We start from the raw sequence: 13,164 nt of genomic DNA on the forward strand, positions 1-13,164 counted from the left end.
AGTGGTGGTTCAGCAGCAATTGCAGCGCTGGAGACCTGGTATCGATCCTGGCTGCGGATGAGGTGCAGGTCGGTGTCCAGGGCTGCCGAGAGTGTTTTTCGCTTGTGACCCTATGACCTGGGCATGCAATTCCAGCTCCGCTCTATGATCTTTGCTCCACCTGGACGTCTCCCTCCTCCAATCACCGTGCTCTATCCTCAGTCCCAAACCCCTACATCCGCCTCTGACCAACACCTCCCTCCTCCAATCATCGCGCTGAATAATCATGTCCCGCCCCCATTGACTGCTGACTGACGTCTCTCACGTCCAATCGGTGCCCTCGATCATCAGTCCCACCCCCACTGTCTTGCGAAAAGTTTTAAAATCCGGATTACAAAAAATGGGGGGGGGGGGGGGGGGGGGGTATCGTCCTACACCTCTCAAAACCCCCTGGCCCCCCTGGGATTTCCGCCCCTGGCAAGAATGTCCTTCCTCAAATTATGAGACCAAAACTGCACACAATACTCCAGGTGTGGTCTCACCAGGGCCCTGAACAACTGCAGTCTGACCTCCTTGCTCCTATACTCAAATCCTCTCGCAATGAAGGCCAACATGCCATTAGCTTTATTAACTGCCTGCTGTACCTGCTTGCATATTTTCAGTGACTGATGTACAAGCATACCCAGGTATCGTTGCACCTCCCCTTTTTCTAATCTGACACCATTCAGATAATAATCTGCCTTCCTGTTTTTGCCATTTGGTCTGTTGAGTCCATACTAGCTTCATGTAAATCCAATCCAACTTGTCCTTGTTTACTATCTAAACAGCGTCAAGTTGGGAAAAGGGGAAGTACAACGGGATCTGGGGGTCCTTGTACATCAGTCTATGAAAGTAAGCATGCAGGTACAGCAGGCAGTGAAGAAAGCGAATGGCATGTTGGCCTTTATAACAAGAGGAATCGAATATAGGAGCAAAGAGATCCTTCTGCAGTGTACAGAGCCCTAGTGAGACCACACCTGGAGTATTGTGTGCAGTTTTGGTCCCCTAATTTGAGGAAGGACATTCTTGCTATTGAGGGAGTGCAGCGTAGGTTTATAAGGTTAATTCCCGGGATGGCGGGACTGTCATATGCTGAGAGAATGGAGCAGCTGGGCTTGTACACTCTGGAGTTTAGAAGGATGAGAGGGAATCCATTTGAAACATATAAGATTGTTAAGGGCTTGGACACACTAGAGGCAGGAAACGTGTTCCCAATGTTGGGGGAGTCCAGAACCAGGGGCCACAGTTTAAGAATAAGGAGTAAGCCATTTAGAAAGGAGACGAGGAAACACTTTTTCTCACAGAGAGTGGTGAGTCTGGATGCTTTCAAGAGCGAGCTAGATAGGGCTCTTAAAAATAGCGGAGTCAGGGGATATGGGGAGAAGGCAGGAATGGGGTACTGATTGGGGATGATCAGCCATGATAACATTGAAGGGCCAAATTGCGCGAAGGGCCAAATGGCCTGCTCCTGTACCTATTGGCTATTGTCTATTGTCCCGCTCCTCTGCAATTTTACTTTTCAGATAACTATCTGCTCCATTCTTCACAATTCTCCTTGATAACTGAATCATTGAGAGCTGCAGCATAGAAAGAGGCACTTTGGCCCACTGAGTCCTTGCAGTCCATCAATCCAATTTTCATGCAAAACAAGAAAATATAAAAATATATAACCAGTTAATCAATATATTTTATGGTGTGTAATATTAGAACAGACTCTCATAGAGTTATAGAGTCATTCAGCTTGGAACTAGGGCATTCTGCCCACTGTGCCCATGCCCACCAGTGTGTACCCACCAACATTGATCCCATCTTCCACCATTTGGCCTGTGGCGATCCATGCCTTGGCAATTCCAGAGCTTAGCTTGATAACTGTTAGCAGCAACTCTTCTTCCACGACTCTTTCCAAGAAGAGTCAACTCGGAACATAACAATAAAAATGTTCAGCTACAGATTAGCAGGCATATTAATGCAATAATATAACAAAATCAATGATAGAATAAATGATCAAAATGTCAGGTAACCAGAGCATAATAGTGCAAACCAAAGTACGTATCTCCCCTAAACAAAGTCCATAGTAGATTGTTGCTGAGGTAGGGTTGTAATTAGTGTGTTTCAAGATCCTGATGGTTGAAGGGAAGATGTAGTTTTTGAACCTGGAGGACCTGTACCTTCTTCCCGATGGTTGCAGTGATTTGAGTTTGTGGCCAGGGTCTCTGATGATATTTGCTGCCAGTTTAAAGCAGCGCTTCCAATAGGTCCCTTCGATGCTGGGGAGGTCAACACTAGTGATGGACTGGCAAATGTCCACCATTTTCTGCAACCTCCTTCGTTCTCGGGACATCGAGTTTCTGAACCAGGCAGTGATGCAACTAGTCAGAATGCTCTCTACTGTTCATTGGCTATATTTAAGAGGGAGTTAGATGTGGCCCTTTTGGCTAAAGGGATCAGGGGGTATGGAGAGAAGGCAGGTACAGGATACTGAGTTGGATGATCAGCCATGATCATATTTAATGGCAGTGCAGGCTCGAAGGGCCGAATGGCCTACTCCTGCACCTAATTTCTATGTTTCTATGTGTCAAGGTTTGATAGAGTATTCAGCAATGTGCCAAAACTCCTCAATCTTCTGTTGATGAGCTGTCCTTGAGATTGTATCAACGTGCTGGGCCGAGAACAGATCTTTAGCCATGCATTCAAGGTAGTAGCTGGATGAGAAAGGTACCCCTCGGATTCCCTCTAAATCTTTCACCCTAAAGGTAGATCAGTGCATTTCTTAAATTTTATCCTTTGGTTTCAGAGTTATCATATATATAAATTAAATGAAATTTCCCCAAATAGATCCTTAGGGATTTTCATACCCTAGATCATCTATCCCATTGCTAGTGTTTCTTTTTACTCAGCTACAAACAAGTCAGCTGCTCTAGGAGATCATCGGTTCATCAGTTTCTCCTTTGCTTCCCTTTAGTTTAGTTTAGCGATACAGCGTAGAAATAGAACCTTCGGCCCCCCGAGTCCATGCCGACCAGTGATCGCCACACACTAGCACTATCCCACACACACACTAGGGACAATTTACAATTTTACCAAGCCAATGTGCCTACAAACTTGTACAGCTTTGGAGTGTGGGAGAAAATAGGAGATCCTGGGGAAAACCCACGCAGATCACGGGGAGAACGTACAAACTCCGTACAGAATGCACCCATAGTCATGATCGAACCCTGGTCTCAGGTGCGGTAAGGCAGCAATTCCACTGCTGCACCACTGTGCCTCCTATAACATAGAAACATAGAACATAGGTGCAGGAGTAGGCCATTTGGCCCTTCAAGCCTGCACCACCATTAAATATGATCATGGCAAATCATCCAACTCAGTATCCTGTACCTGCCTTCTCTCCATACCCCCTGATCCCTTTAGCCACAAGGCCCACATCTTAAATATAGCCAATGAACTGGCCTCAACTACCTTCTGTGGCAGAGAATTCCACAGATTCACCACTCTCTGTGTGAAAAATGTTTTTCTCATCTCGGTCCTAAAAGACTTCCCCCTTATCCTTAAACTGTGACCCCTTGTTCTGGACTTCCCCAACATCGGGAACAATCTTCCTGCATCTAGCCTGTCCAACCCATCCCAGGAATTAGTCTGGTGAACCTTCTCTGTAATCCCTCTATGGCAAGAATGTCTTTCTTCAGATTAGGAGACCAAAACTGTACGCAATACTCCAGGTGTGGTCTCACCAAGACCCTGTACAACTGCAGTAGAACCTCCCTGCTCCTATACTCAAATCCTTTTGCTATGAATGCTAACATACCATTCGCTTTCTTCACTGCCTGCTGCACCTGCATGCCTACTTTTAATGACTGGTGTACCATGACACCCAGGTCTCGTTGCATCTCCCCATTTCTTAATCGGCCACCATTCAGATAATAATCTACTTTCCTGTTTTTGCCACCAAAGTGGATTACCTCACATTTATCCACATTATACTGCATCTGCCATGCATTTGCCCACTCACCCAACCTATCCAAGTCACCTTGCAGCCTCCTAGCATCCTCCTCACAGCTAACACTGCCCCCCAGCTTCGTGTCATCCGCAAACTTGGAGATGTTGCATTCAATTCCCTCATCCAGATCATTAATATATATTGTAAATAGCTGGGGTCCCAGCACTGAGCCTTGCGGTACCCCACTAGTCACTGCCTGCCATTGTGAAAAGGACCCGTTTACTCCTACTCTTTGCTTCCTGTCTGCCAGCCAATTCTCTATCCACATCAATACTGAACCCCCAATACCGTGTGCTTTAAGTTTGTATACTAATCTCTTATGTGGGACTTGTCGAAAGCCTTCTGAAAGTCCAGATATAACACATCCACTGGTTCTCCCTTATCCACTCTACTAGTTACATCCACGAAAAATTCTATGATTCGTCAGACATGATTTACCTTTCATAAATACATGCTGACTTTGTCCAATGATTTCACCACTTTCCAAATGTGCTGCTATCCCCATCTTTAATAACTGATTCTAGCAATTTTCCCACTACCGACGTTAGACTAACTGGTCTGTAATTCCCCGTTTTCTCTCTCCCTCCCTTTTTAAAAAGTGGGGTTACATTAGCTACCCTCCAATCCTCAGGAACTACTCCAGAATCTAAAGAATTTTGAAAAATTATCACTAATGCATCCACTATTTCTGGGGCTACTTCCTTAAGTACTCTGGGATGCAGCCTATCTGCCCCTGGGGATTCATCGGCCTTTAATCCATTCAATTTACCTAACACCACTTCCTGGCTAACCTGGATTTCACTCAGTTCCTCCATCTCATTTGACCCCCGGTCCCCTGCTATTTCTGGCTGATTATTTATGTTTCCTTAGTGAAGACAGAACCAAAGTAGTTATTCAATTGGTCTGCCATGTCCTTGTTCCCCATGATCAATTCACCTGTTTCTGACTGCAAGGGACCTACATTTGTTTTAACTAATCTTTTTCTCTTCACATATCTATAAAAACATTTGTAGTCCGTTTTTATGTTACCTGCCAGTTTTCTTTCATAATCTATTTTCCCTTTCCTAATTAAGCCCTTTGTTCTCCTCTGCTGGACTCTGAATTTCTCCCACTCCCCTGGTAGGCTGCTTTTTCTGGCTAATTTGTATGCTTCATCTTTTGTTTTGATACTATCCCTGATTTCCCTTGTTATCCACGGATGCACTACCTTCCCTGATTTATTATTTTGCCAAACTGGGATGAACAACTGTTGTAGTTCATCCATGCAGTCTTTAAATGCCTTCCTTTACATATCCATCGTCAACCCTTTAAGAATCAATTGCCGGTCTATCTTGGCCAATTCACGTCTCATATCCTCAAAGTTACCTTTCTTTAAGTTCAGAACCCTTGTTTCTGAATTAACAATGTCACTCTCAATCCTAATGAAGAACTCAACCATATTATGGTCACTCTTGCCCAAGGGGCCACGCACAACAAGACTGCTAACTAACCCTTCCTCATTACTCAATACCCAGTCTAGAATAGCCTGCTCTCTCGTTGGTTCCTCTACACGTTGGTTTAGAAAACTATCCCACATACATTCCAAGAAATCCTCTTCCTCAGCACCCCTGCCAATTTGATTCACCCAATCTATATGTAGATTGAAATCACCCATTATAACTGTTTTACCTTTGTTGCACGCATTTCTAATTTCCTGTTTGATGCCATCCCCAACTCCACTACTACTGTTAGGTGGCCTGTACACAACTTCCACTAGTTTTTTCTGCCCCTTAGTGTTTCGCAGCTCTACCCATATCGATTCCACATCCTCCAAGCTAATGTCCTTCCTTTCTATTGCGTTAATCTCCTCTCTAACCAGCAATGCTACGCCACTTCCTTTTCCTTTCTGTCTATCCCTCCTGAATATTGAATATCCCTGGATGTTCAGCTCCCAGCCTTAGTCACCCTGGAGCCATGTCTCCTTGATCCCAACTATATCATATTCATTAATAACTATCTGCACATTCAACTCATCCACCTTATTATGAATGCTCCTTGCATTGAGACATAAAGCCTTCAGGCTTGTTTTTACAACACTCTTACCCTTTATACAATTATGTTGAAAAGTGGCCCTTTTTGATTTTTGTCCTGGATTTGTCTGCCTGCCACTTTTACTTTTCACCTTGCTACCTATTGCTTCTACCCTCATTTTATACCCCTCTGTCTCTCTGCTCATGCTCCCATCCCCCTGCCACATTAGTTTAAATCCTCCCCGACAGCACTAGCAAACACTCCCGCAAGGACATTCCAATGCCGTAGAAATTTGAATCCCTCCCCCTTGCACCATTTTTCAAGCCACGTATTCATCTGCAATATCCTCCTATTTCTGCTCTGACTAGCACGTGGTACTGGTAGTAATCCAGAAATTATTACCTTTGAGGTCCTACTTTTAAGTTTATCTCCTAGCTCCTTAAATTCACCTTGTAGGACCTCATCCCGTTTTTTACCTATATCGTTGGTGCCAATGTGCACCACGACAACTGGCTGTTCACCCTCCCCCTCCAGAATGTTCTGCAGCCGTTCAGTGACATCCCTGACCCTTGCACCAGGGAGGTAACATACCATCCTGGAGTCTCGTTTGCGGCCGCAGAAATGCCTACCTATTCCCCTTACAATTGAATCCCCTATTACTATAGCTCTTCCACTCTTTTTCCTCCCCTCCTGTGCCGCAGAGCCACCCATGGTGCCATGAACTTGGCTGCCTTCCCCTGATGAGCCATCTCCCCCAACAGTATCCAAAATGTTTTATCTGTTTAGGAGGGAGATGACCGCTGGGGACTCCTGCACTACCTGCCTATTGCTACATTCATCACATTCATAATTCCAATCTATTGTAAGATGATACCCTCGATTTTAACATCATTTAATTAACACTAATGTTAATTTACATTTACTTGAAGGTTTTGTGGTAAATGGCCAGGTGATTGGATATAAGAATGTAGAAAAAAACAACAAATTAAGTACCTATTTTGGAAAATTTGGAATTGTGAACAGCAACATGGACGTAAAAATGGAAATATCGACTCAGGTGATCACCGTGTTTCATGGAGAGGACAAGATGGTTTTCCCGTGGTCAGCAACTACATCTGTAACAAAACAGAGGTGTGATTTATACCGTAATATAGCAATGTTGCATTTGTGTCAAATAAAAATCCAGCCTTAGTTCGAATTCGTAGAAAATTCCTGATAAATCAAAAACTAAATTTGTACAAAGTAAATATAAGGAACTATAAATGCTGGTTTACAAAAGAAGACTCAAAATGCTGGTCTCTCAGCGGGTGAAGCAACTCCTGGACCCTGGATAGGTGATGTTTTGTGACTCTTTTGCAGACTGATTGTGTCGGGATGATGAGAGCCAGAAGAGAGGAGGGCAGGACAAAGCCTGGCGAGAGATAGGTGGATAAAGTGGGGGGGGGGGGGGGAGATGGGTAAGCAGATGGTTGGACAAAAGGCCAGAGATTAAAAGGCAAAAGGTGTGAGGTATTTGTATGTTTGATTGGCGCAGGTCTATCAATAAATATGAACACATAAAAGCAAAGCAAAAGGGTAAAGAAGAATTATGTTAACATCACAAATTCTGGACTGAACAGCAGAAAATAATCATGAACACAGCATAATTTGTTGCATTTATTTCCCAGCTTCTCAATCTCAATTGTGAAAGAAAGGAATCTCACACTGGTGATGGGAGATGAGGCAACATTTGTCATCGTGCTGCATCGCGTCTGGAAATATCCTCTACACCGGGACTTCCTGGGATTTTATACACTCGACAGCCACAGGCTCTCCAACATGACCCATGGATTACTTGGTATGTGGAGTATTTACTCTATTCCTTAGAAGGCTTAGGAAGTTTGGCAGAGAATTGTGGATGCAGCCCAGACCATCACGCAAACCAACCTCCCTTCTATTGACACCTCACGCTGCCTCGGCAAGGCCAGCAGCATAATCAAGGATGAGTTGCACCCCAGCCACTTCCTCTTCTCCCCTCTTTCCACTGACTGGTTAGAACGCAACAAAAGCTTTTCACTGTACCTCTATACACGTGACAATAAACTAAACTAAACTATTAAACATTGGGCAGCACTCTAAGGGGCTATAGCCCCTATGTGACAGTGAAGTGGTCTTTTGCTTTAAAATAACAATTGACATACAATGACCGTGACAATGAATGCTTAATAACAGTGAATGTCACCTACCTCACTATCATTACTCAACCTTCTGCACTGCCACAGTAAGGCCAAACACAAACTATGTGGAAGCTGCTGTCACATATATAAATGGAGCAATCAAATAGAAGCAGCATCTCTTGTTCCACTTGAGTAGTCTACAGCTAAATGATACAAACATTAAATATTCCAAACCCCTAGTCTGTTCCTTTCCCACTGCCACCAGTCCAACCAGGGTCTCCCTCCCTTTATTCACCTTGTCCATGAACCCCACCATACAACTTGACTCACGTTCACATCTGGTTCCGTCTATCACCTACCAGCCCCTGTTTCACCTCTCCCTTATAAATATTGGTCCTTCCCTCGACAAGCTTAGTCCTGATGCAGGTTCTTGGCCTGAAACATCAACCTTTCTTTACCACGGAAACATTTTGTTTGACCTGCTGAATTTTTCCAGCAAATTATTTTCTGCTCGGCATTGAAATCTCTTGACTCCCCTAAATTATATAATCTATATACTTTTAAAACTGTGTGTGTGTGTGTGTGTGTGTGTGTGTGTGTGTGTGTGTGTGTGTGCGCGTGTGTGCGCGCGCGTGTGCGTGTTGTATGACCTTTGATTCGTTGGTCCGCCAAAACCTCACGCTAAAAGTCTGAGATCGTTACCATTTCGCTAGCGATTTCACTTTTACATTCGCATATCCACTCCTCATTTAATCTCGCCATTTTTCTGAACACATTTTTAATAAATTCCTCCCCCCCCCACTCACTCATAGCGAATATGACAACGAATGATACAAATAGTGAAACTAAGCGGGACGACAGTGAAACTAATACGATTACTAGGGTGGGGGAGGGACGGAGGAAGAGGGGATGCAAGGGTTACTTGAAGCTAGAGAAGTTACTCCAGCTTTTTGTGTCTATCTTCTGTGTAAACCAGCATCTGCAGTTCCTTCCTACACTTAATGGTGATTATCACTTTGAAATGTATCCATTTCAAACTTTATTTAATGTCACAATTATCAAATTAAGTGAGTTAGTTTGTAACTACTTTTTATACTGGATCAAATACCAAATTTCTTGCTTCCAAACTGCTATTATTATATATTTTTTTGTTTTATTCACAATTTAACAACATCTTAATCATCCATTGCATGTATCTTCCTCCCAGATAACATTAATTAGGAGCTGCATTATTCCCTGTGGGAATCCTGCACTTAATTATTAGTCACTTTGTATTTGAATTAGTTCCTTTACTCCGCTGCAGGCCAGTTTTACCATGGAGTGAATGCTGAGGTATATGACATGCGCCCCAGCTTAGATCAAGGCAAACCTCATGCGACAATGGATGTGAAAGGTCACAAACTCAGGGTGACAAGGTATTATATCCAAGTGCAAATTCTACTTACTTGTCCTATTCTACATTTAAACAATCTCTGTAGATTTCTTACCTGCATTTATATTCCTATCTTCCAGGGGGTCTCAGAAAGATCACAGACTCAATCTGAAACAAGGTACCAAAGTTTCATGCTGGTTTGTTCACGACAACGGGAAAGGATTTATTGACGGAATTCCCACTGACTATGTTGTTCCTTCGTTATTTGATTATTTTTATCCAAGTGGTGAGATGGGATGGTGAAAATGTATCCCATCCCTTTCCTGGTTTTATTGTTCAATCACTACATCTTAAAACCAATACAACTACCCATTTCCTCTCTTTCATTCATCGATCCCTGCAGTCATTTATAATGGACGTTGCACATTGAGCTGATGAGTATCAATCATAACTTTCTGAACCTTCTGAATTTGTAGTCAGCAGGGCGGTACTCTGCAAATCGCCATACTCTGACAGTACTTGTTCTTCTAAAGAAATGTTTCCTTCACAGGCCACTCTCAGCATCCGGTGTGTGAGAAAGTCCCTAATCCAGTTATGTAGACTATTTCTGATGCCATAGAAATCCAGTTTTCCTAGGAGCCTTTCATGAGGAACTTTATCAAATGCTTTTGAAAAGTCCAGGATTGCCAAATGTATAGATTTCCCCTTATCCAATGCCCTTGTGATGTCATCAATAGTGACAATAAGTTGTGTTTCTTTTGAACGTTTTGCTCTGAAGCCATGTTGTGAGTCCACCCGTATCCCATTCTTTTCAAAATGGTCTATGATGTGAGAGTGTATGATGTGTTCCATGATCTTACATGTAACACTGGTCAGTGAAACTGGTCTGTAATTCTCAAGTGCAGCCTTATTGCCCTTCTTAAATATTGCACAGATGTTTGCTTCCTTCCACTGTCATGGTAGTAACCCACAATCAATTGAGGACTGGAATGAATCTGTGAGTATGGGAGCTATTTTCGATGCGAACATCTTTAGAAACCTTGGTGGCAAGTGATCTGGGCCCGCTGCTTTGTTTGTCATTAGGTTCTATGGTTGTGTTAGTACTCCTGCTTCACGGATCACTAGTTCAGGGATATCTTGGATGTTACTGGTTCCCATCGATATGTATGGCTTGTTTTCCCTCATAAATACACTGGTGAATTGAGCATTAAGTGCTTCGGTCTTCCCTTTCCGGTCACTTACAATTGTGTTGTTCACCATGAGGTCTGCAACTCCCTTCTCTCCGTTACCCAAATGTTTCATATAAGACCAAAATTGCTTGACGTTTTCTTTCATTGCTGTGGTAAGGTTGTTTGACACAAAGTCTTGTTCGGCTTTATTCAGAGCTTTCCTTAATTCCTTCTGGCAATTTACAAAGTAATCCCAATCTTCTTTGTCTTGTGTCTTCTTTGCTTTATTGTATGCCCTCTGTTTCTTACGTCTGAGTCTGTGGTGATGTCTGGTGAACCAGGGTAGGGTATTTCGTTTGGCTGCTGTTTTTTTCGGAATATGTCTCCATAATCTGCTTTATTTCGGTTTCAAAAGTGTCCCACTTCTATTCAGTTCCTGAATATTCAGTCCCTGAATAGAAGCATTCCCCATTGAGAGATAATGATCCCGTAAAGTATCCAGGTCTGCATTGAGCAGTTCCTCGTTTGCTTTCCACCGCACGTAGTATTTCCTTCTTGGTTGTCGTTTCCACTTGGCTGTCAGATCCAGGTCAACAATAACTATGTCATGGTCGCTTCCACCTGCTTCCACCTTAGTACCCTGAACAAGACTGGTGTTATTTGTGAATATCAAGTCTAAAATGTTACCTCTTCTTGTTGGTTTATTAACCTGTTGGTTCAGTCCAAAACCCATTCCAGCCCCCATTCGTAGTTCAGCTGTATCCTTTGATGCAGATTGATCTTGCACTATTGTGACGTCAATATAAATTAATATTAGGCTGATTGAAGTTGCCTGAAAGTACTATATTATATCCCTTGCCTTTATTGAATATTTTCTCAAATGAATTCTCAAGTTCACATACAAATTGTTTATCACCGTGTCTGGGCTTATAAGCAGTGCCGGCCTTTCAATGCAATTTGGTTACACATAAATTCACTATCTACTTCAAACTCTTCTTTGCGAATTATAATAATATCCTTTCTACATGCTATTAAGATGCCACCATGATTTCCGTCCCGTCTGTCCCTTCGATAAACATCATATGTATCCGGGAAAATCTCATTACTATTAATGTCCTGTGAAAGCCAAGTTTCTGTCCCTTGTACAATATCAGGATTATACTGATCTAAAAGTACCTTTACTTCAGAGGTTTAATCCTCAAGGGCCCGTCCCACTTGGGCGACCTAATCTCCGAGTTCAGACAGCGCTCCTCTGCCTTCCCTGACCTCCGCCGTTGCGATGTGTGTGTGTGAGCGATCGGTTGATACAGCTTGCGGTTTCGCCCAAGTGGGACAGACCCTTAATGCTCTGAAAATTTACCACCATAATTTTTGGTGAGTTCCTGCCTTTACATTTTGTTAACTTGTTTTTAACCATCTTTGGAGCTCTATGAGGTTTAAGGGGTGGTATATTACTAGAGCCAGGATTTTGCCATAAATGCCATGTGCCTTTTCATACCTTTTCTGATAATTTCACCAAGATAATGCCTTTTACACGATCGAGTCCCTAAATCAGCCTTATTTTGCCGTTTTGCTAAAAGGTCGTGCTATTTTCTCTAGTTGTACGATGATTAAAATGACGTTTTCTAAGTTAACACGTTAATATTAATGTTATTATTAACGTGTTACCATTGTATAAATTACAAGAAAAGTTCAACCACTGGGGCGAAACCGGGGGTGCCACCGTCGGTCGTTCATTCATTCGTGTCGCTTCCCGCACGTTCAGTCTTCTCCAAAATCTATTGATTGCTTCCAATTTTGCAAACTTCCCACGAGCTACCACTTTCCTTGAGAAACATGGCAAAACATTAGTGAATAACTTGCAGGTTTTCAACAAAGTAACTGAAGATATTCGTAAAGTTCCTGGCGATGTACGTAAAGGCCTACAAGGAAAATGTGAGAGTGATTTTAGCTAGCAAAGATCTTGAAGAAATAAAAAACATAGCCAAAGTTCTCAAAGGTAGTTTATTGTACAAGGTATCGACATGAATATAGAGTCTAGCTTGTTTTGGGTATGCACAAGTGACCTCAGCTGAGGTAGAAAGAGGTTTTTCACAACTAAAGCATATTCTGTCTGACAGACGGCATAGTTTAACACCAGATAATTTGAATAAAATGCTAGTAATTATGTGCAACCAGGCAACTATGGTCATTTAATGTAGTATACCCTTATATTATCATTTTTAAACATATTTTGGTGGTGGAAATAAATGCCTTGTATGCCTTTTTTGTCAATAAATGCCTTTCTCGTGCCTTTTTTGTAATTATATTATGCCTTTTTGCCTGCCTATTTCAGAGTTTTATAGTGCCTAAACATCCTGGCTCTATATATTACCAATAAATGTGTCACCTCCATCATCATCATTCAGGATAAAGAAACGGTTTGATGTATTACTTTCAAAT

At 42.6% G+C, this 13,164-nt stretch overlaps 1 protein-coding gene across 2 annotated transcripts in view; it reads left to right on the top strand.

Annotated features, from left to right (window-relative positions):
• The window catches only part of LOC116983508 (inter-alpha-trypsin inhibitor heavy chain H3-like), a 71,072-nt gene extending 61,209 nt beyond the window's left edge, over nucleotides 1-9,863 (top strand). For both annotated transcript variants that reach the window (XM_033037323.1, XM_033037322.1), the window contains exons 19-22: nucleotides 6,955-7,156; nucleotides 7,693-7,862; nucleotides 9,485-9,596; nucleotides 9,694-9,863. In XM_033037323.1, coding sequence (XP_032893214.1) covers nucleotides 6,955-7,156; nucleotides 7,693-7,862; nucleotides 9,485-9,596; nucleotides 9,694-9,856 — 647 coding nt within the window. In that variant the 3' untranslated portion in view covers nucleotides 9,857-9,863. The remainder of the gene's footprint in view (nucleotides 1-6,954; nucleotides 7,157-7,692; nucleotides 7,863-9,484; nucleotides 9,597-9,693) is intronic.
• Nucleotides 9,864-13,164: the final 3,301 nt, after the last annotated feature.

Source organism: Amblyraja radiata, chromosome 18, assembly GCF_010909765.2.
Source record: "Amblyraja radiata isolate CabotCenter1 chromosome 18, sAmbRad1.1.pri, whole genome shotgun sequence".
Classification (NCBI taxonomy): domain Eukaryota; kingdom Metazoa; phylum Chordata; class Chondrichthyes; order Rajiformes; family Rajidae; genus Amblyraja; species Amblyraja radiata.